This window comes from Muntiacus reevesi, chromosome 7, assembly GCF_963930625.1.
Source record: "Muntiacus reevesi chromosome 7, mMunRee1.1, whole genome shotgun sequence".
In the NCBI taxonomy this organism is placed as follows: Eukaryota; Metazoa; Chordata; class Mammalia; order Artiodactyla; family Cervidae; genus Muntiacus; species Muntiacus reevesi.
The window spans coordinates 1,461,188-1,485,812 of record NC_089255.1 but is presented as its reverse complement, the minus strand read 5'-3'; the positions used below and the strand labels follow the sequence as shown (position 1 = coordinate 1,485,812).

General features: G+C 48.7%; 1 protein-coding gene across 6 annotated transcripts in view; it reads right to left on the bottom strand.

Annotated features, from left to right (window-relative positions):
- MCC (MCC regulator of WNT signaling pathway) overlaps positions 1-24,625 on the bottom strand; it is a 478,958-nt gene that overhangs the window by 71,949 nt on the left and 382,384 nt on the right. For all 6 annotated transcript variants that reach the window (XM_065940908.1, XM_065940914.1, XM_065940909.1 and 3 more), the window contains 3 exons: positions 20,206-20,348; positions 3,068-3,231; positions 469-675 (listed from right to left, as the gene is read on the bottom strand). In XM_065940908.1, the coding sequence (XP_065796980.1) occupies positions 469-675; positions 3,068-3,231; positions 20,206-20,348 (514 nt within the window). The remainder of the gene's footprint in view (positions 1-468; positions 676-3,067; positions 3,232-20,205; positions 20,349-24,625) is intronic.

Here is a 24,625-nt window from a genome sequence, read left to right as displayed (position 1 = left end):
AACAGTCAGGCACGACTGAGTGACTTTTTCACGTTAACTTTAATGAGTCTAAAGGACATTTCATATTAGATTCAGTATGGATATATGAGAGCAGGTACTATAAATCTAAAGAAACATGATCAGAAGAAACTGCAAAGTGGAAATTCTTTATATTTTTGCAAATTATAAATTATTTGCCTACCTTAAAGTTAGAACCTTTTATCTGAGCTTGGGGAAGACGTGAGTACCCAGAGAATGGCTGAGAATCACTGTGCCAGGATAAATTTTAGCATCCACGAAGATTTGCTGATTGCAGAGATTAAAAACAAATCCTACCTGCACGCCTCAGCACTTTCAGACGACTCTCAAGAATGACTGCATACCCAGAAAGGTATGCTGATTCACAGAGAGCAATGCCGCGGAACCCTCAGGGCGCCCTTGGCTGAGCAGCCGCCTGCGGGTGGGCCCTCCCCCGGGACCGGCGCTCACCCTCCTCCGCAGCCGGTCGCGCTCCTCCCGGACGGCGTTCGTGGCGGCCTTGGTCCTGTGCAGCTCCTCCTCCTTGCTGCACAGCATGGCCGTCAGGCTCTCGTTCTCCTCCCGCAGCCCCGCCAGCTCCTTCTCCCACCGGGACCGCTCCTCTGCCAGGCTGGGGTACAGGTCCCGGCCGAGGACCCCCTCGATCTCCTCCACTGTCTGGAAAACAGGGCCACGGAGACAAGTCAAGTCAGTTCCCTGGGGAGGGGGCAGGGGAGAACACAGGCTAGCCGCGGGCGGGTGTCCACGGAGGGGGCTTCCACGGTCACTCCACTGCGGCCGATCCCCCAGTCACCCTCTCCCCATCTTCAGAAGAGGCTGTCACGGCCTGGGTCATGGTCTGTGTTCCCGGCAGTCTCCCCTCATGAGAAAAACACAGTCTCTTCCTGGTGTTTAAGTCTGTCTGTAGTGCAAACAGCCACACAGACGTTTATCTCCTTCACCCACGTTCCAGAGTCAGTGAATACACATAACCAGATGGCAAGCCAGTTAGTGATCCTGATAAAGCAAAGGCGAAGTTGCAGACTACATACAAGATCTAACTTGAAATTTCCTAAATCACAGGTTTCCCATGTTCCAGCTCAGCGATACAATGGGTCACATCACCATTTCCAGGTTTTAGGGTCATATCAGAAGCAGAAGGTGTGAATGAGGTTCAGTCCCAAGATACGAAAGATGAAAATAAACCTCAGCGACACAGAAAAGAGGGAACTCATTGTGGAGGCTTCTAAGACAGCAGGGATTTAATTAACACGACAGCTATGAGCTTAAAAAGAACAGGATCTTGATAGTACTTGGACGGTTTTTTTTTTTTAATTCACTGAAAACATATAAATTTTAAGAAAAGGAAGCACTCATTCTGCTTGCTTTCAGAAACTATTCATTCGTGATTATTGTCCTTTGGAAAAGGAAGCACATGCCAAATGATTTGGAAAGAAGCGGTGGAATTACCACGTCGGGGTAGAAGGCAATGAAGAGATGTGATGTGAAATAGGTCTCAAAAATGAGTGGCCTAAGGGTGCAGGGCATTCCAGGCGGCTCTAGCGGTAAAGCACCCGCCTGCCAATGCAAGAGATGCAAGAGACTGGGGTTCAATCTCTGGGTCGGGATGTTCCCTGGAAAACTGAATGGCTACCCACTCCAGGATTCTTGCGTGGAGATCCCATGGACAGAGGAGACTGGCGGGCTATCGTCCATGGGGTCGCAAAGAGTCAGACATGACTGAGCAACTTAGCAATCAGAGGGTGTCATGATGAGGACAGGTACCCACTTTCCACATGCAGTGCTTTGTCCTTCCTCTCAAATCAGAGACTTCTGCCCTACTCACTCCTGCTCCAGGGTCTGTTCTGTCGCTTGCTGGTTGGCAGAAACCCATGGCTTCCTCTTTTCCTTGATGCTAAGGCTGGGGCTAGTACCCAAGCTGACATTACAATCACATACAGGGCCTGGAGATTCCAGAAAGAAAAACACTAGGGGCTGCTTCCCCAAACCACATCAACTATATATTTATAATTGTGATGAATGAAGATGGGAAACCAGATGTAATATTAATATGAATCATGGTTTACCTCAAGATATCACAGCTCTTCTGTGAAATCCAGGATTCCTCTTGACAGAGTGTTGGGCCTTTATTCCTCAAACATTTTATGGATAACATCACATTTCCCCTTGACACAGGCTCCTTTCAGACTTCTCAGTGTGAACTGAGATGCCTAGGTCATGAAGCTCTGGGGAAGTAATATAAAGATACCAGAGGCCCTGCATCAAGAGGACTTGATGTTCCCACGGTTCAAGGTGAGTTTGTGCAGATACAGCAAATTCTTCTCACCTGGTGCTCCCTAAGGACTAAGATGAGCGCGAGTCAAAGCCGCTCAGTTGTGTCTGACTCTTTGTGACCCCATGGACTGTAGTCTGTCAGGCTCCTCTGTCCGTGGAATTCTCCAGCACGAACACTGGAGTGGGTTGCTATTACTTTCTCCAGAGGTCTTCCCTACCCAGGGATTGAACCCGGGTCTCCCTCCTTGTATCATTGCAGGCAGATTCTTTACCATCTGGGCCACCAGGGAAGCCCAAGGTGAATGCACAGCAAAGGCGGGACTGAGGCCAACCCAGTACGTTCAGGATAGATGACTCATTCAGGCCCTTTGTTAGCACCATGAATTGATAACTCTAGAAATAACATTCTAGAATCCTGAAAGCTGCAATAAAATTTCCAAGTTAATCTTACAACTTCAGAGCGCTGTATGATGAACCACACTAAAATGACATGGTTCAATACTATTAAGTCTCATAGCTTCTAAGGAAGTAGTCATTTTTGCAGCAAAGACAGTGATCTTGACTATTGATCAAATGCCTTTCTCAGATATGATTCAACCCAGCAAAAATGTACAGGGCTCCGGCTTCTCCCTGGTGGCCCAATCTTTAGAAAGGCCTTTTTAGAAATACCCACCCCCAATAGATATTCGAGAAAAACAGCACTTCAGACGAAAGGAATCTGATCATTTCCCTCAATGATCTGAGAGCCGCACAGAGGGGTGGGGAGGGGCCCTACCTTGATGGCCAAGTCGCAGTGCTCACTGGCCGTAGTCAGCTGCTCGATGTGTCTGTCCACCTCCGCCACCGAGAGGCTGCAGCTGCTCTTCTTCCTGCAGCAGACCACGTTCTCCAGCCCCGTCAGCACCCTCTGCAGCTCCGAGTTCAGGTCACTGCAGTTATCTGCAAGCGGATGTGGACATGAGTTAAGCAGGAAGACGGGCATGAGCGCTCTCTGTTTTGATTATGGAGAAGAACCCGTTTAGGCACAACGGACGGCAGTGCAGTTGGACGCCAAAGTTTAACACTACGCAGCCTACTCTTGACCTTTTGAGGTCTGGAGCCAATGCAAAGGCTTTATTAAGGAGTTTCAGACCATGGCCATTTTCTAGACAGCCATGCTACGCTGCATTCTCTCATTTTTCACTCAAAGGCAGCTACATCTCAAATTTCTCTATGAAGAAATGTCCCAGGGGCTGTGGGACTTCTGGTCAACCTTCCTGCTCAGTCATTCAGATAAGGACTGATTTCAAAGAGTTTTAGCTAAAAAGATCTGAAAACTACTAAATAACAAAACAAACCCCAGAGAGAGCAGAGACACTAGGTATTTTGTTGCTGTTGTTTTTTTTAAGAACAGAATCTGTATAAGAAACAGTTTGTGCCCTCAGTCAGCTTATAATCAGGACTTTTTCTTCTGACTGATGTAACCAGTCAGCAGGCTTTACCATTGCAATTTATACCACTTTCTTCCATCAGAGGAAAAACAAAACTGTTTTAACAAACTCCATATTGTCCTCCAATGCCTTGTAAGCAATTCTAATAATTTGATTCTGACTTTAAAATCTGGGTTATTTTTAATTGTGAGACACCCAAGGCCTGGTTAGGAAAAGAAAATTAATTATAATCTTAATGTGAACTAGACATATTTTAAAAGATATTTTTTGTTGGGGTAAAAATCCCCTTAAAGTCAAATGTAATACAAATATTAATATCTCAGCCTATTTTGGATTCTGTGTATCACTACACCACTCAATTCTTATAGCAAGACAGCTGTTAACTATAGTAATTTACCAAAGGATACCTTTCCCTTGCATCCATGAAAGAAGCCTCAAGTCTTCACACTTCCCTCCTCTTCCCTTCTCATCACTGGTTCCATGCAATAAAACAGCCAGCTGCCTTTGATGCTTACCCGTAGAAGGCTTCAAGAAACTCTCAGCAGTACAATAAGAGGATTTCTCAGAATATTTTGTTCAACTTTATTTGACAGCTTATATCTGTTGTTTAGCTAAGTTGCATTCAACTTTTTGTGATCCAATGGACTGTAGCCTGTCAGGCTCTTCTGTTCATGTAAGTTCCCAGGCAAGGATATTGGAGTGAGTTGCCATTTCCTTCTCCAGGGGACCTTCCTGAACAAGTGATCAAATCCATGTCTCCTGCATTGCAGGCAGATTCTTTACCACTGAGCCACCAGGGAAGCCCAGATATCTACAGGGAAGCCCTATATCTGCTGCTGCTGCTAAGTCACTTCAGTCGTGTCTGATTCTGTGTGATCCCATAGACGGCAGCCCACCAGGCTCCCCCGTCCCTGGGATTCTCCAGGCAAGAGCACTGGAGTGGGGTGCCATTGTCTTCTCCGGCCCTATATCTACAAGTACCTAAATCCAGACAGAAGAGAAGTCTGATCCTTTCATTGCAACCAATGAACACAACGATTCCCCCTCTTCTCCAAACTGTATTCTCTATCTCTCCCAGCTCTGTGAGTAGCAATACCATCCACCCAGTTATTCTGGTTAACTCTCATGACACCTTAATTTTCTTGTGCTTTACACCCCAAACCCAATCCATCTTGTGACTGCAACCTCTAAAACACACCCCCAAACTGACCTCTTCAGACCATTTTCACGGACACCACTCTTGGTCCAAGCCACCATCATTTCTCCATTGAACCACCTGAACAACCTCCCACCTCTAGTCCCTACACTGTAGCCAAAGTGAATCTCTTAAGGACATAAGCCAGACCATGGCCCAAACCATTATATGGCTTCCCCTTCATTCAGCTGAAGTCTAAACTCCTTACCAGAGTCTGTAAGACTGCATGATCAACGCTGTTGATGTTTCAACCCAGGCTGTACCATGGAACTCCTATTAAACACTAATGTCCAGGCCCCACCCAGGCCAGTTAGATCACAATCTTCAGGGGAGGAGTTTCGGCACTGGAAAAAATTTTTTAGGCTCATCAGATAACTGCAGTGTGCGTTCGTGGTGGGAACCACTGATTTCGCTGGTCCTTGTCTCCTCTGTCGACCTTCTGCCTCATCACTATGCTATATTCACACTCCTGCTTCTTCTCCATCCCTGGAAGATGCTAATCTCCCGTCTGCCCTAAAGCTTCCTTTTCCTTTGTTGTTTCCTCTGCTGAGGATGATTTCCACCCAAATCTCCTCTTGCATTCGTCTCTCAGCTCAAATGCCACCTCCTCACCAAACTCCTCTCTGTCTGAGGCACGGGGCTCCACCTCTTGCCCTTTAGTCCCTGTCCTGTGATCCTATCTTCTTCCTGGCAAGTATCACTATCTGCTCTGATGTAGGTGTGGGTCATCTCCTCTACTCAAGTGTCAGCTTCAAGAAAGAAGGGACTTTGATCTTTCTCCTCACTTTATCTCCAACACAGGATAGGCCGTCACAAGCTATTTTTAAAGTGAGCAAATTTAAACACATCATTACATATTTAAGAGCCAACAAGACTAGAAACACAGACTGTCAACAGCAGATGTTTTACACGCACCTTATGCTTTCTGTCCTCAATATGGGTCACACGCTGAGCTGCAGACACAGGAGGACAATCTCCACTGCGCAAATGCTCTGGAGACGGACGGTAGGTGCCTACCACTAACTCAGCACAAAGAGGTCCAGAGTCAGGAGTGGTGCTCCTGAGTGCCCACGCATGCTGTGGAAATGTGTGCTAATTCCAGGGTAACAACTGGAGAAGTTTCTCCAAATGATCACTTAGCTTGAGGTGCCGGGTTTCCTGGTACCCTGAGCTGGAGCTCACACACACTCCTGAATTATTTGCATGAGTAAGTGCTCCTGAGCGGGGTGAGGAAGGAAGATGCCTCTGTTTAGCCATTCATAAGGATGTCCCTAGCACAGTCACACCTGATGCGATGATCACCCTGGACATGACTGCTGAGGGGCCTTCACAGCAGTCCTGGAGAAGGTGCTACCAGGCTGGGTCCTGAGTATGCTGGGCTACAGGGAACAGGAGGAAAGTGTAGGGTTCCAATCAGTCTTTCTCATTCTTGAACCAGCTGCTGAGCCCTGGCCTCGGGCTGGAAGCAGGGTACAGAGATGAACACCAGACTCTCAACTCTGGGAGCTCCCAGGTGGATATGGCAAAAGCCATGGCCCTCTCTCCCAGCTGTCCACCACCACCCTGGGGAAAGTAACCACAGACACCACGATGCAAGTACAGGACAGAGCATCAGGAAGACGGAGGGAGGCATTTAAGTTAACATGCAGACTGCAGCTCAGGGCCATTTTCTGTTCACACTCAGAGGACGACAGATACTTTCCTTGGTCTTAGGAAGCATATCACACAGGCTGATGATGAGCCCCACACACTCCTGCCTGCTACCCACAGGTTTTACACAAGCCCCACTAGTGATCAGGTGACACCTGGCTGTCTTTTGTCAGTGTTCCTGGTTCAGGGCCTCAGGATGACGGTGGCCGACAGGAACAGATGCTCTGGGTGCCCTGTCAATGCTGCCGCCTTATACCACACACTCACCACCACTCACCCATGAGTGGCCTTATCCCTCAGTCTGCGGCATATTCTAAATGCAGACTGAGAACACATCTTCCTACCCTTGGCCTCCAATGCCCTGCACAGTCAGCTCCCTACCAGGCACTGGAGCTTCCACAGAGAAGGCCAAGGAAGTCGGAGTCTTTGTAAAAGACCAAAGGTCTCAGTTAAGGGACCAGAGGTGCAAGACAAGCTCAGACAGGGAACAAGTATTCCAGAACAAACAACAGGTGCCTCATTTATAAATCAAAGCCACAGTGAAATATCACCTTAGGCCCAAGAGGATGGCTACTATCAACAACACAAAATAACAGGTGTTGGTGAGGAAGTGGAGAAACCTGGGTCCTTGTGCATGCTGGTGGGAACAGTAAAATGGTGCAACTGCTTTGGAAAACAGCATGGCAGTTCCTCAGAAAGTAAAACTAGAACTCCCATGTGATCCAGCAATTCCACTGCTGGGTACAAATCCAAAGGAACTGAAGGCAGGACCTCAAACAGATCCTTGTATATCACGTCCATAACAGCATTGCTCATAATAGCCAAAAGACGGAAATAACCCAAGTGTCAATTGGCAGATGAATGGGTAAACAAAGTGTGGTACATACATACAACTAAGTATTATTCAGCTTTAAAAAGGAAGGAAAACTTGACATCTGCTACAACACGGATGAACCTTAAGGACATTAAGCTAAGTGAAACAGGCAGTACAAAAAGACAAATACTTTACAATTCCACTTACATGAGCTGTCTAAGGTGGTCAAGTTCACAGAGACAGAAAGTAAGACGGTGGTTACCAGGGGCTGGAGGGTGAGGGGTGGGAGCAGGCACTGTTTGACGGGTACAGTATCAGTTCTCTAAGGTAAAAACAAAAGTCCTGGAGCTCTGCTGCATGACAATGCGAGTACAAGTAACAACACGAACCAGTACACTTAAAAACGGTTAAGCCAATGTTCATAGCGGCATGGTTCACAGGCGTCAAAGCATGGAATAACCCAAGTTACCTGTTGATAGATGAGCAGATAAGCAAAATGTGACATAAACACACAATCTAATATGACTCAGCCTTAAAAGGGAACAGAATTTCGATACTGCTACAACATGGATGACCCTTGAAAGTATTAGGCTATGTGAAATAAGTCAGTCACAGAGGGACAAGTGTATGATTCCATTTATACGAGGTACCTGGAGCAGGCAAATTCAGAGAGGCAGAAAGTGGGGTTGGGCGGATGGGGCCATACTGTTTAATGAACGGAGCTTCTGTCTGGGAGGATGAGGAAGTCCTGGGAATGGGCAGTGGCGGTGGCTGCACCACTCTGAGTGCTCTCAGGGTCACTGGAGTGCACGCTGGCCACGGAGCTCAGAGTGAAGGGTCACCAGGGGCAGACCCACCGCAGCACCGCACGCAGGCTGTGCTGTTTCCTGGGGCAGAGGTAACGGCTCGGCTCTACATCTGTGGGGCAGAGAGGATGCCCTTTGTATCAAACACGCGTTCCTCTCCCAGAGGTCACTTATATCTTCCCAAAAGAGACTTTGAGGCAGCACACACCAAGCAACCACAGAGAGGAACACACGACGCCTGGGCTGAGAGGCACCAGCACATGGGGCCAGCAAAGCAGCCGCGGGCCACTCTGCTACTTCGTCCTGAGCTTCCCGGGGACCACGGCGAATCGAGGGCTCTCCCGTCAGAGAGGGGGCAGCACAAGGGAGACGGCGTGCTCTTAGCAACAGATGCTCCGAGAATGTAGGTGCACGGGAGGCACACGGCTGCGAAGCGATGTGACCACCCGTTTCCTCAGTCACAGCTCACACATGCAGATTTCATCTGGTTTCTTCTGATGCTAATTTTCAATTAAACTTAAGCTGTAGACCATTCAGGTACAATGTAAAGAGAATTCTGGGATGGACTAAGCTCACACAGTCTTGGCACTCTGTGTTCCAGTTGCCTAATTAGCTGTAAAGACGAAACCGGGACACAGAAGGATAAATGGAATGATATCTCCCTTCAACCAAAGAACCAGAGGATGCAAACTAACCTCCAGTAGCCAAAAAGGTGTTTCGATTGGATGTTAGGGTTTGATATCTGGCCCAACCTTCTTTCTTTAAAAAAACAAAAACAAACGGTTCTTGAGTTAATTGCCAACCTTTAAACATTCTTAGAATTTAAAGCTATTTCTGTAAAATCAGAGGTGGGGCAACCATGGGCCCAGCTCCCCCCATGACAGCAACGTGTGGAGTGGCCAGCAGCGGCCCCTTTGGACTCGGCAGGCTGAGCTCCCCACTGCTCTGCCCACTTTCCTCACCGCAGCAGCTGCGGCTGTCTTTTCCAAACAACAGCAGCCTCCCCCGGACGCCAGTAAGACTTCTGACTGGAAGAGACAGCTCAGGTTGTTTTCTAATGAGAACCCAGAGCTTAGGTTTTTATGTCGCTGTTTGAGGGAGACCAAAGCACCTGGGAAAGCTGGGAAGGTGGTCAGAGGACGCTCTCGGCTACGGGGACGAAGCCTCGTCAGCAGTGTCGCTTGGTTACGTGCACACTGCTGGGCAAAACTGGTTTTCCTCTTTCTCCCTCAGGATCAACCAGGCCTGCCTCCAGTGTTGTATACAGTAAACTAAAGGATTCATCTTGACTCCAGTGTTAAAAGCTACCTCTACTGTTTCTGAACCCCCGGCAAAAACCCTAACCCAAATAAAAATACAGCAGAAGAGACTACACAGCGGAAATATTCCTCTGTTCCTCTGATTTCAAGCAGCATTTACCAGAAGATACCTGCTCCAAAATATCGTCCCCACTTCAAACATAACGACTCCGAGGGCTCGGCACTCTCTTCAGAGTGATGTATCTCCTGAGTGTGGAAGCCACTCACTCTCTTCTTTACAATGGTGGGTTTTTTTTTTAAAGATACTGGACTTTCACAACGTATTTATTTACCTATTTCTGGCTGTGCCGGGTCTTCACTGCTGCACAGGCGTTTCTCTGGTTGTGCCGAGCGGGGGCTGCTCTCTAGTTTCAGTGACTGGGTTTCTCACTGTAGGGGCCTCTCTTGGTCGTGGATCCTGGGCCCTGGAGCGAGCAGGCTCCGGTAGTTGAGGCCCCCAGGCTCTAGAGCACAGGCTCAACAGTTATGGCTCCCGAGGTTAGTTGCTCCACAGCTTGTGGGATCTTCTCAGACCAGGGATTGAACTCGTATCCCCTGCAGTGGCAGGCAGATTCTTCACCGTTGACCCACAAGCGAAGCCCATAATGGCTCTTTTTAAAGCTTTGCCGTAAAGTCTCCTCTTGCAGGAAGCCTTCCCTGATTGCCTATAGTCCCCTATTTCTTTCTTTGAGGCATCACATTCCCTGTAATTACTTGGGATCTGAAACATGTACCCTATAAAGCCTAGATCTGGGGAATGGGGACTCTCTTCATCCATCCTCGTGTTCGGAGATGCTCACACCACCGGGCGTGGAGGAGTGCTTGATAAAGCCCGAACGAGTTAAACGCATGAAAGAAATGAAAGACTTGTTCTAAGCCAACTTTTAAAAGCATCAAGTTTTTGTGAGGCTGCTTACTGACCAAATATCTTCAAATTGAAGACCTATGACGTGAGACCACATCCTGCTAAAGTGGAGGAAGGCCTTCAGGTAATAAGAGGGATCCCCAAGGAGGACGCTTCCACGGAAGGCAGGGATATTAGCCACAGTGAATCTCAGCTGGTCTGACAAACAGAAGCAGCTGTAGGCCTGCTGGGAAACGTCTGAAAGCCCTCCAGTGTGAGCGTGGCACGTCAGGCTGTAACTAGAACCCATGTGGCCTTCCAAGGGCTGACCCACAGCCCCCCACCGCTGTTCTGACCAGGCACACGTCATGCCTTGTAAAGCCACTGAAGTGCAAGAAAGAGCTATAGGCTCTTGCAGCATCAAGACAGATGTTTTGCTAAGAGGCAAGAGGTGACATCCTAGGAAGGGAGCAGCTTGGGTCCTGCCAGGCACTACCACTGAAATGAGCTGAACCCAGGAGCGTTTAGGCCTCCGTTTTAGCTCTACCCTCCACTCTGCATGCAGCATGGCCCTCCCTAACTCCAGCAAGGAACCAACAAAGCCAGGGCAAAACAACATAGAAAATGACAGAATACTCAACTTCTGGGCCTAAGTGCCAAGGAGAAGACAGAGGCGTCTGAGAGGGAAGGAATAAGAGAGTATTCACCGAGGTTACATCCTGCAGCACCTGTGTCTACTGAAGAGGATTCATGAGGATGATACTATAGTCTAAAAGCATCCTAACATCACCAGTAGTGGACAAACGGACATTCTGTACCTCCAGCTGGAACTCAGTAGCGAGGACACATCATCACCTATGCATATCCTTGCAAAAAATGTAATATCAAATAAGAAAACAATCAAACCATGAAGACCGAGGGGTTTTCTATGACACCGCTAACCCAGCCTGCTCAACATGTCTGTGTCATGAGAGACAAAAACGTGGGCACCTGTTCTAGATAAAGGAGAGAAGAAAGACAAGGTAGCTAAACAGAGTGTGTGAGCCCTGACTCAGGGCAGGAGTGGGGCATGTGGGGAGTTTACTATGGGCCACAGGTAGCTAACGTCCCACCAATGGTCAGATATTCTCAGGTGGGTAAAGGTGCTGTGGTTGGGACCAAGAAGGTCCCTGTTCTTAAGAGGCTGGTGCTCATATATTTAGGGTCAAGCAGCACGGTGTCTGCCTCTCACTGTCAAACTGCTCAGAAAAAACCATTCTCCAAGTGCAAGAGGGAAAAATACCAAATGTAAAATGTTACCCATTGGTGAGTCTAGGCAAAGGGTTTGGGGGGCTCACTGTGTCTTTTATGTAAATTTAAAGTTTTTCAAAATAAAAAGTTGAGGTGAAAACAAATACCCTCAAGGCAAAGAGGTCTGACAGATTAGAAATGTTGATGGCTATATTAACTCGGGGGCCAGTATGATGACGGATCTCTCAACCAGCTACAAGAACAGGAATACCACCCAAATCACCCCCAAGAACACAGACATTGCTCAGGGGGAGAGCACCAGGAGCCAGCCGCTCCCCTTGCTGGGTCCTGACTTCACTGGGAGGGCAGAGCCTCCTCAGGGCTTCTTCCCCAAAGACTTCTGCTACAGCACATCTCACCAGTCTGGGATGTGTTCCGTCTTTGCTGCTGTCACTGTGCAATCTTGATGCACTTTGTTTTTCTACAACAGTACATGCAGCCTTCGAGTACATGCAGTACATGCAGGCCCCACTCCTGCCCCCTCAGGACCCTCCTCTCAGCTGCCACAGTTCGCACATGGTCCCATCACCCACTCCACCCTGGCCTCGGAGGCAGAAGAGTTCTGGCAGGGGTCTCCAGAGAGCAAGGCTCTAACAAACCGAGAGAAGTTCAAGTGCACATGTGATCATTCTGCTTCTGTGAAGACTAACCACTTGAATTGATAGCAGCTTTAAGAGTAAGAAAATACCCAGTATTGCAAAGGTGAGGAGCCTTAGGGGCAGAAAGGGGATGCGATTTGGCATTCTCCAAGAACAGCCTTGAAGATGGCTCTGCACCTGTGCCTCTGAGACGTTACCCTGAAGACACAGTTAGAAGTGCATTCAGAAGACAAGCCCCAGCCCCTCACTGCACCCCAAGGCCCCCCCAGTTTCCTGCCCAGCTTGCGGACCCCACCTCTGAGCATTTCCCCCAAAGCTCACTACCCTCTAGGCCGAGTGGGCCTTTCCCCCAGCTGGGACCGTCCATCTCAGCTCAAGAGGCAGGCGGGCTCCAGCCCTGGGAGTGAACGGGGCCGGCACACAGGGGGTCGGCCCGGGCCCCGCAGCTCTGCCTGTGGCGGGGCACTTCTAAAGCAGCAGGAGAAAGCGGAAGATGTGCACAGAACCTCTCCTCCCAAAAACAACGTCCACAGCAAGGGCTGGGGCTGCATCAACACTAGTGAGCGCCTGTACTTTATTTCCCTTACAGAGAAAATAGGCTTTCTGAGGCTGGTCTGGGAAGCTAACACTCCTGTGTGACTTTTTTTAACATTTATTTTATCTGGAAAATAACTGCTTTACAATGTTGTGTCAGTTTCTGTCATATAACAATGTGAATCAGATGTAAGTATATCTCCCCTCTCCCGACCCCAGAATCCCACCCTTCTAGGTCATCAGAGAGTACCTGGCTGAGCTCCCGGAGTTCTGTAGCCGGTTTTCACCAGCTATCTATTTTACACACGGCAAGGTATAAGTTTCAATGCTACTCTCTCAATTCGTCCCATCCTCTCCTTTGCCTCTGTGTCCACAAGCCCGTTCTTTACGTCTGTGACGTTGGGGAGTTTTTGGTGTTTTTTTTCCCCCTAGGTAAGAACTAGATTTATTGTGAGAGATACACATTCTACAGATGGAGAGCAGTTCATCTCAAAACGTGAGAGGTCTAGGTTGCTGGTTTTAAAGGAAAATATTTTATGAGTTCCAACTGAAAGAACAATCCAACCTAAGGAGATACAATCTGTTTAGAAAATAAAGGCTGCTTATCTTAGAAGGGGGTTCCTTTGTAGCTCAGCTGGTGAAGAATCTGCCAGCAATGTGGGAGACCTGGGTTCGATCCCTGGGTTGGGAAGATTCCCTGGAGAAGGGAAAGGCTACCCACTCTAGTACCCTGGCCTGAAGAATTCCATGCACTATATACTCCATGGGGTCCCAAAGAGTCGGACACAACTGAGCAACTTGCAACTTCATTATCTTAGAAGAGGAGTTCATAAGCCTAACAGTCAAGGGAGCTCATTCTGAGCAAATGTGATCAATGGCTTTCCATATCTGTCTTATATCTCAAGTCTCCTTTGTGGGCTGAAAACCATAGTCCAAAGTAACACAAGATGACGTGGGGCAATAATCTTGTCTGCTCTCAAGCTTGGTTCCTCTCTAAGGAAAGTTCTGGAATGATTTTAGGTGGCCTCCTTAGCCACATGGCCACGCTATCGTTCACAGACAGGCCTCGTCTGACCCGGCTCAGGTCCTCGCAAGGAAGGACATCGTCACCTTAGTCCTCTGAGAGTCACTGCTCGACACCTCTAAGCCTGTCCTGGGCTTGGTTTTCAGGGATGACCAACATCATGAACCTCTTGGGAAAGATTAAGTTGCCCAATTTAAGGAGAAAAAAAAAAGTAGCACAGGGCTGGGCCTGTTTCATCGCCAAGTCAGGGTGCTAGTTTCTGTCCTAACCTTGCCAACCTATGGACTGGTTTCTCAAAGTTTCAGAATCAGGCTCCCAAGAGTCTGATTCTCCTTCACACATGCTCTGCTTACTTAGCGCCTCATTCCCAACAGAAGCTGAGTTTTCTCTGGACAGGCTGCCCTGCCTTTGTGAACACTTCTACTCTGCAGAAAGGATTTTTGGAGAAGGTAGGACTGTCTTTCCCTGCCCCAAGTCCCCTTTCTCCCCACTGGGAGGGGCTGCTCAACACTTTGGCACATTTCTCCTGAAGCCATTAAGGCTCATGGTCCATTAAGCCAGGAAAATCTGGCTTTAACATTAGTATTTCATAGTCACAACTGTGCCAAACAGCCAGGTTTCATGTGTAAATTCTTCCTTGGTTGTCTTCCAAAAACTACGCGTAAGGAGAAAATCTCTATCTAAATGATCACACCAGCAAGCACGGGGGCATATGCTTCCTTCCCTCCCTAAGGGACGAGAGTTCAGCACTGCTAAACCCCGCAAAAATAAGACTTTCTCATCAAAAACCAGAAGAAATTTCAAAATACAGGAGCGGAACCTATCACAGCCTGTGCAAAGGTTCATGGGGTCAGGGATTTTGTTTTACAGACAGTTGCTCCAGACCAGCTTTGCTGTTCCATGAACAGAGCTGGGAAGACAGCCCTGCACCGCGCCCCGCCCTCCTGCAAGCTAGCCTGACCAAAAGCCACCGCACACATCTCTGCTCCGCTCTGCTGCAGTGCCCGGCATGGGTTGGTCTAAGGGTGTGGGAGCTAAGCTGGAGATCTGCAGCAGCTCAACGAGCAGCAGACACTTTGCGAGTAGGCCAGGCGCTCCGATCAGACAATGGCTCCCTAAATTCTGCCGCCGGCTCTAGAGACCTCACAGGATGGCAGTAAGCAGAGCACAACAGCTGGAGCCACGTTTTCCTGGGAAAGCAAACCCACCTGTGGATACACAGGTGTCAGGAACAGAAACAAGTGCTGAGCTGTGCAGCCTGGACAAGTGACGTGCCCCCTCTGAACTCCTGCCATCTGTTTCACAGGTGAGGAGCTCCAAGCACCACCTTCAGGGCCGAGGACTGCACACGAGGACACCTGTTAATGCTCAACACAGAGGAAGTGAACAAAGCCCATCAGCCATGGTCTGCTGCCTCCCGTTTAGCTAGAGCTCTTTGCCAAGTTGACGAAACAGAAATCTCAAGCCCCAACTCCTACTTTATCTCTGTCTACTTAATTATCTTTATTTTACAAATGATTTTGTGACTAGGTTTGAACAGAGGTAATGCAATTTACTTGAAGATGCAACGTGACACCACTGGGCCCTTTCTCCTGTCTAGGACTGCTTAGGTAGGTCAAAGTACTCTCTCCATTGCGGCTTTAATGTCCAGGCTCTGAGGACCATGCTCCGGAGCCAGCTTATTGAAGTGGCAGCCCGGCTCTGATGAGTGGGGTTTGAACACAAAAACAAGTGATTTCTGATGAAGGCAATACTCCCCTATTATCTTAAATGGAAATCGGCAAATATATTGCAGCCAACTCTGTATATAAAAGCCAGCTCAAAATTAAGCCAAGCTGGGTGGCTAATGGAGGTTTGCAAACACAGCAGTCATAATGAAATGGATGTGTTTTAATGATTTCCTATAAAGGTGTTTATAAATGGAAGCTTTTTTCCCTACTGAAGCAGTTTAATTGGAAAATGGCATGGAGTAAGAAGAGGCAGCCGCTCAGTTCCAACGGACGTGCAGGGGCCGCGCTCTGCTGTCCCAGGCCTACCCTCCGTAGGGTACCTCCAGGAACCTGGCGGGAGCGGCCGTGCCCAGGGCACTCTCCTCCCGCCCCCTCTGTGCCTGCTTGTTCCCACTCACCCCTCAGCGGTCAGCCCAGATGCAACTTCTGGCATGCTCTGATGCTCCCACCAGAGGCTGCTGCTGCGGCCCCCGTCCACCTTCTGGTGTAGTCCACGGGCAGGCACTCCGTGTTCCCTTTGCATCCTCCAAGTAACCACCAGCTCCAAGATGCTCCCCGTCACTCACCTCTGGAAGCCTCCTGTGAGTGGGCACTGCTATGTTGAGGAGTCAAAGTCCCTGCCCAGGTGGAGCTGGCATTCCAGCACAAGGACTGACCAAGACTGGTGATATACACATAAGGAAGCAAAGACAAACTGGAGGTATCATCATGGAGGGCTAAGTGTGATGAAGAAGGATGAAGAAGGCAGGAGGAGGGAGAAACACACTTGGGGAGTGGAGGCCAAGCAGTGTGTGCATGGGGGACAGCTCCGGGACCCCATGAGGGGCCTGGGGAGGCTGTGATGAGGGGAGAGCGGACTGACTGGGAGAGAAAGGACGAGTGGGCATCAGTGGATGCAGGGACCCTGAGGTCAGAGACGCTGGTCAGGTCTGAGGGATAGCAGGGGAGGCCGGCGTGGCCCGAGCGGGAAGGAAGCAGGAAGAGGCGGGAAGGACAGGGTTTGAGGTGGGGGCGCTCCAGGTTCCGTGGGCCTGCAGGTCAGAGTGAGAAGTGGGGATGTCACCCTGGGGATGGCGGAGCCTGCGAGCACAGCGGAGTGAGGGCGGCTCTGGTCTCACATGCGCCTCCCTAGCACGGCATTCAGTGAGCGGCTGCATGAAGGACTGACGGCTCCTGCTGCGGGCCGAGAACACACACAGCCCTCCGGCAGACAAGGGTCCCTTCCCTGCCGGAGCCCAGGCTTGTCGGGAGTGAAACTACCACCAGTGGTAACGAACATGCATTTTTTTTTTTTTTTTTTTTTTTCGAACATGCATTTTTACTGAGGGAAAGGGCGAAAAGACATGATTTGGGAAAACAAAGCCTGTACCTGGTGCAGATGGGCAGACACTGGCTCCCGTGGGGGCACCCAGGTATAGGGGATTCCCCACCATGGGAGCCCGGGGACGCCCGCGGTGAAGACGCACCCCACTACCCGCCCCATCCACTGGAGGGAGTTTGCCCTCCAACTCCCCAAGTTTCTTTGATTAAGAAATTTTGGAGTGTGGGTCACTTGCTTAATTTCATGAAAAATAGTTTCAGAGAACTGAACAGAGGGGTGGGTGTAGGAATGTGTCTGGACAGTGACGGAAACTTCTCGGCTACTGCACACGTCTGACTGCCTGAGGTCGGAAGCCTGAGTCCAGAAGTTCGAGGCCACCGGGTTCAAGCTCATGATGCTGGTATAACAGGGCCCAGAGGACTTGGGCTGGTCGCCAGGGGGTTTGGGTGTGCTGTGACGGCAGGCCCGGGGTCTGGGTTCAGCTTAGCGTGAGGGAAGCAGCTTCAGCCTGAAGCTAGGGCCCCAGGCCTGCAAGGTAAGCCCTCTCCTCAGCTGCTTCCGTCTGGCTCAAGCTGGTATCAGTACCCAGCACTCAGGGACGTCCATCTTATGTGGCCTTAGCAACCATCCACACTGGGGACCCTCCTTCCTCATGAGAGCCTTCCCCCCACTGCCTGGTGGGCACTCCTTACGCGTCGGCTGACCGCCTGGTTGAGGAACTGGTTGACCGCACCACCCCTTCATTTAGCCACGTTATCTCTGAACCCACACTGCACTCTGTGCCAGGCCCTGTGGTGGGCTCCGGAGAGCCACGAGTAGAGAAAATAAACAAGCTTTTGCTCAGTGCGGTTTAGTGGGAGCGTCAGTCAAGCACAGAAGTACAGACACATCATTTAAACTTTCAGTGTGATGTAAGAAGGAGACCAGTGAGGCGGCGCGGGGATGTGCAGACGGGTGTTCGCGAGGTGCTCTGGGGGAGGCGCGTTTAAGCCGAGAGGTTCATCCCTGCCACGAGGCGGCCGGCGACCCCCTCCGCCTCGCCTCTAGCTCGCTACACTCCGTGCTCTTCACATCGACTCCCACTGCTTCCGTAACTATCTGCAAAGAGCCTGACGTCTCCCGACTGCTTTCTTCAGCCAGACCTGTTGTGGTTCGTGTTTACCTACTGCCTTCCCAACATCTCCATCCAGATAGCTCCAGACACCTGAAACTTCTGCCCAAACAAAACACACCCCTCCTCTCCACCCCACCCATGCCCCTCCCCAACAAAACTAAATTCAGAGCAAAACCACCAGGTCCTTTTTCCTTTGCTCCCATGTTGCTGATTGGCCCCGCCACCCACCCACTGGGCTAACCAGACACTTGTGAGACACCCACGCATGCCTCCCTCCTTCTCTACCCTGTGATGAATTCCTCAGAAGATCTTGCCAATTTTCTGTACTTATCTGCTTTTCCACGACTCAACGGCCACCACCCTTAATCCTGGCAACACTTTTGCCCACCTTGACTTCGGCAATGGTTTCCTGGCTGGCCGCCCCCATTCACTCTTGATCCACTGACTCTTTCCCTTCACTACAGAGTGATTGACTCAAAACGCCATCTGATCATCTCATTTCTCCCATCCGCAGCTGTTAAAATCATTCAACGGTTTCTCGTGGGTCTCTGAATAGTGGTCAGACTCTAACTCGGTCTAGGAGATCTTGCACAGTCTGGCTCCGGCCTGCCTCCCCCAGCCTGTCTCACACCTCTGCCCGCTTCACGCAGGATGATCTTATTCACCGCCTTGAATACATCAGGCTCTCTCCCCTGCATGCCACCTCCTCTCTCATGTACTCAGTTCCCACTTACCCTCCTCATCTCAGCTCAAAGGTCACTTCTGAGACGAAGCTTTCCTGGAAATCTTAAACTGAATTCCTCCGGCACACTGCCACGGTACCATGTTTCTTGATGTTATAGCATGCATACAGGTTTACGTAGGTTCTTGTGAAAGTCACTCAGTTGTGTCTGACTCTTTGCGACCCCATGGACTGGAGTCCACGGACTTTTCCAGGCCAGAATACCGAGTGGGTAGCCTTTCCCTTCTCCAGGCGAGCTTCCCAACTCAGGGATTGAACCCAGGTCTCCCACATTGCAGGTGGATTCTGTAGCAGCTGAGCCACCAGAGAAGCCCCAGAATACTGGAGAGGGTAGCCTATCCCTTCTCCAGAGGATCTTCCTGACCCAGGAATTGAACCAGGGTCTCCTGCATTGCAGCCGGGTTCTTTACCAGCTGAGCTACCAGGGAAGCCCTGGTTATATTATAAGTTTATATAGGGAAGCCCTGGTTATTATACAGGTTTATAATTAAACATAATGTTTAATATTTGATTAAAGTCACTCTCTCCCCAATGGAAACTTAACTTCTAATGTAAACTGTACTATACTTACTCTTCCTTCTCCTTGTTCCTTTCCCATCACCCCCTTATATGTGAACATTTCCTAAGATATGGTGCCTCTCCCCATTTGGACTTCACATCCTTTCAACCATAGGGAGCTCTTTACCTTGTAACTTCAAAGCCTTTATCCTCAACCCCAATCTCTCCAGAGATCTATTTGAGCATCTCCAATTAGGCTAGAGGTTTTACAACATTTCAATTGCCATCCATGCTTGAAACATTTCCCCTGGCAACTTACAACATATACATATCCAACAAATATGTGTCATGAAACAATAATACTATCATTCTGTTTTTTTTCTATTTGATTTCACTTAATAACATTTTGATTTTTCATGTAATTTCAAGATTAGAAGGGTCATAACCTGTAGCTTAAAACACACCATACCAACGTGCTGTTACCAGGTATTTCCACACAGACATTTCTTCACAACCTCAAACATGATATTTCCCAAATCATTTCTCAACCAAACTTCCTTAGTAAGGAATACAGTCATTCTGAGTCACTCTGGATGAACGTGTTAAGGAGTCGTTTTGGACTCCTGCTTACCCCGGAGCTGCTGAACTTGTCGCCTCCTCCCCTGCAGTGAGCTGCTCCTTGGCCCATTTCTGCCCTTCCTGCCATCACTGCTCAGTGTTACTGGGCTTGGAACAGTGCAATCACCTTTCTACCCGGCTCCCCACTTCCTGACTTTTCACGTAGAAGGTGGCATGTTTGAATCACAAACATCAAGGCAGAAAGGGAATTCAGCTCTTTGGTTCCACTGTGACCAACAAAGGAATATGCAGAGAACTGAAATGAATGAGCCTTCCACCTGCCTTCATCTACTCAACAAGCTGCTTGACTCACTAAATCTCAGTCCAGGCTGTGTCATGTTTCTAAAGCTTTGATTACAATCCAGAAGCTGAGCCCTGGCGTTGTGGCAACGGCAGGCAGACTTACCCATGTCTGCAGTGACCACGGTGGACTGGTTTTCAGGGACAGACACAGAGGTCTGGTCCTGATCCACGCTGCGAGAGTCCTCGTTGGCCTCGTGTTGACTCTGGCTGAGCTCTGATCGCAGTTCCGAGTACTCATCTTCCTCCCTGAGAACAAAAGGGAAGTCAGACTCCACTGACAGACACACAAGACACATCCCCAGAGAATATGTCTTTTAATAACAAGATAAAGACACTCAGAATGCAAACAGACAGCTCTCCTCTCCAGGCCACATGGACCAGGATTCCTCTCAGGCTAACTAGATGAGCAGTGTTTGACACTGAAAGTTTCCACATCCATACCCATATACCCGACAAGATTCATCTACCGGAAAAGTACTCCCCTTCAAACATTTCCTAAAGAAAGCAGACTTCTTCACCCCCTCAAATTCCAAGGCGAAGAACTGAGATTCCGAGCACTGAGGCTACAGTGAGCAGGCCCACCAAGGGCCTAGTGAATAGGAGTAACTCAGACCATCACCACCAGAGTCCTACGCTGGGCTTCCTTCTGGGAAGAGAACAGAAGGACCGCTGAGGTTACAGAGACTGGAAAACCAGCATCCTGTCTGTGCAGATCAAAACCAGTGCTCTGAGAGGTGCAGGGGTCAGCATGTCTGAGAAAGACCACACTGTATTTCTCTGCAGGAAGAAAGTGGAGTTATGGGACAGGACAGGAGAACGGGGTGAGGGGGAAAATCAGTGAGTGAGAACCGTTCACTGGTCTGTTTCCTTCAATCTGCCTTTGCTAGTAGGAAGATAACTCAAATTCATCCATGTTTCATCAGCACAAACACACCCACTCCCATCTCAGCCCCTCACGGATCCCTCATAACCTTTGGGCTCTGAATTAGTTATGGGCAAGCTAAGAAAACTTACAACTGCATTATGTATTTCAAAGTACACACAGACTTCCTTCCCACACCACCACCATCACTACACACACACTGGATACAGACATTGAGAGAGCAAAAATTAATCTTTGATGCATTTATTTTGCAAGGAAGCCAGAAAAGAAAACTGTCAGGGTGTTTAATTATGAATTTGGAAAGTCCAAAGGTGTCTGCTCAGCCCCGGGGGAGGGTGTCTGTGAAGAAACATAGGAAGAAACTCTCTTAACCTGGCATTCACATTAAGTTGTTGACAACCGGAGGGGAAGGGCAGAGTCCACAGTTTTGGGTGGACCAAGATGGTGAGTGGTGATCAGTGAGACTTGGGGAAGAGGCAGATGCCATCTGAGGCTCAGGAGACACATCTACACCAGAGAAATGGGAAGGACTCTCCAGAGTTCTTGGTTCTCTCAAGAAATGGACATCCATCCTCTCAGGGAAAGAATTCAGCTAAGCCTTTGCTTTATAAAGTATTTCTGAGAAAAGCCACACAGACATCTAGGACGACTTCAAACAGATATAAAACCACCAGACATGCAGAATGTGAATTAGAATGGGAGTAGTGATGGGAAAAAAATATAGGTTAATGCTATATGAATAAGTTAATTATTAGATATCTGCACAGCCAACAGTAATTAGGTTTAGGAAAGAGAAACAATTAGAAAGTACTCTTAAGAGTCACCACGTTTTTGGTCTAGAGGGTAACTGTGCTCTGATCCATCAGCTTCCTTTCAATCAGCAGTTGAAATCCTGATTTTAGTTAATGGGAGATTTTGTGTATAATGAATAAATTACCTTTGTTGTATGGCCAATGTAATCAGCTTCAGCTTGGCTGAGACTGTTTTTCAGCCAAAAAAGCCAGATAAACGCTGCTGTTGTACCTCTGGTACAAATGGTATTTGCAAAATCTTTTATAGCCACCTTCAACTCTTTTGGCTTGGCAGATCCCAAACATCTAGTGCCTGCCAAATCTCCTGCTTTGTAAAAAATTAGTTTATTGGGATGGATTTTATAAAGAAGTGAAAAGGGAAGGGGTGGGAGAAGGAAGCATTCAGTAAGGAAGGGAACATTCCTTACTGAGGTGAGAACACAGACTGAAGAATGATACCACACGAGAAATGTCACCTTAAGGCAGGAGACTCTCAGTGTCATGACATGCAAGCCAAGAATGCTGTTTCAAGGTATTTGAGCATCAAGACAAGGATAGGAAAGCAAAAACCAAGTGGATGCTGCTCTTTTGGGAGTCAAATATGTTCGCAGCTGGGCTTCCCATGTGGCCCTAGTGGTAAGAACCTGCCTGCCAATGCAGGAGACGTAAGAGACGCAGGTCTGATCCCTGGATCAGGGAGAGACAGCACAGAGAAGGGCAGGGCCACCCACTCCAGTATTCTTGCCTGGAGAATCCCATGGACAGAGGAGCCTGGCGGTGAAAGCGACGTAGCACACGTTCACATGTTCACAACTAATTCTACCCTCTGAAGGATGCTCTGGGTGGACTGCAGCTCTGGGGCTGCAGGTGGGCAGTGACCAGGGAAGACTTCCAGGATGGAGCAGTACTACAGCAGAGTCTGAAGGTGAGCGACTTTAGATAGGTCATGAGGGTGCATGGACACATGCAGAGCCTCAGGGGAGCCCGTGGACGTGAACATGGGCATGTGGAGCTTGGGACAGAGGGGATGGATAGCTGAAACCAAATCAGGGTGCAGATGGAACCATGAGGCTGGAGGAACACTCAGGCCACTTGCTGAGTGGGCAATATTGGCCAGAAGCAAAACTTACTGTACTGAAGAAGGAAACAATCAGGGTCAAATGGTGGAGATAAATGTAAAATGATGTGTGAAGTCAAGGAATTCAGGGGAAGGAGTAAGTGTTGTGAGATCTTTTACGGGAACAGATAAAACAGGCAGCGGGGAAGTACAGGTGGTGTGTTCTCGACCCCACGGGGAGGGGCTGAGGTGAGCACACACCGCCCCTGGTTAAGGACCCCCCTCAGGGGATCATAAGGAAGGTCACAGTGCAACACTACATGAGCAAACAGAGGAAACAGTAGAGGGGGGGAGCAACCTTGTAAGGAGATTGTGTGCAGTCTTGTGCCCCCAAAATGAGGCACTGAAAGGTTAAACTGAACCTAAATATGAGAAAGTCTGTATAGCCCTGCTTCTCTTGCTGACTTTGGTAAAAACAAAACAACAAAAAACAAACCCATGGAGTTGTATATCTTTGCCCTCTCAACATCCTTACTGGCAGGAACTGGGAAATGACAAAAACCAGTGCACTCCAAGCCCTCTGTAAGCTGCCGGACAATTTGGGACTTCAGCATACGGAGAAGAAGGATGCTGGGGGCTCTCGCGATTGTTTTAGTCAGAAGCATTGGTCCATCCAGAGCAACAGGAACAAAAACAAACAAACAAACAACAACAAAAAAACCCCCTGCAGGCCCATGGCAGTTTTAGAAAGACAAGAATCTGAGGAGCTTTCCCGAGGTTCCTCTGGGCAGCAGGCCATCACCTAACTGGTCAAAGTATGAATGACAGACAGCATTAGCGTCTGAAAGTGACTTCACTGTCTGCTTCCTTCCATGGTGTATACACTAACTCTGGGTAAGTGATTTATCTTATTTCTTTGCGGGAAAGATGCCTGATCTGAAGAACACTAACTGCTAAAGCTGAAGATGAAAAGGAAGTATGAAAAGGTCCAAGAAGTAGTCAAATTAAGTTAAAAAAACAGAGGCTTTGATAAACTGATAAATGTTGCTAACAGTATGCTATTGTGGTAGTTTCTTAACTGTTGTTGTTCAGTCACTCGGTGGTGTCTGATTCTTTGCAACCCCATGGACTGCAGCACGCCAGGCTTCCCTGTCCTTCACCATCTCCCGGAGTTTACTCAAGCTCATGTCCATTGACTCAGTGATGCCATCCAACCATCTCATCCTCTGTTGCCCCCTTCTCCTCCTGCCCTCAATTTTCCCCAGCATAAGGGTCTTTTCCAATGAGTTGGCTCTTTGCATCAGGTGACCAAAGTATTGTAGCTTCAGCATCAGTTCTTCTGATAAATATCCAGGGTTGATTTCCTTTAGAATTGACTGGCTTGATCTCCTTATTGTCCAAGTGACTCTCAAAAGTTTTCTCCAACACCACAAATTGAAAGCATCAATTCTTTGGCTCTCAGCTTTCTTTATGGTCCAACTCTCACATCCACACATGACTACTGGAAAAACCATAGCTTGGACTATACGAATCTTGGTCGGCAAAGTGATGTCTCTGCTTTTTCATAATTATGGAATTAGAAAGTTACCAGGTGTTTTTCTTCGGCACATAGAGGGTCATCTCAGGATTCTAATGGTACATTTTTTCATTCACTTAGAAGCATTTGTGAAGTGATACCAAGCAGTGTGGTGATTAAAGTTTGCTACTAGCTCAGTAACAGGAGCAGCAGCAACAACAAAACACTCCTGAGGAGGCAGGCATTAGACTGTATACACACCTGCTTAACTGGCAG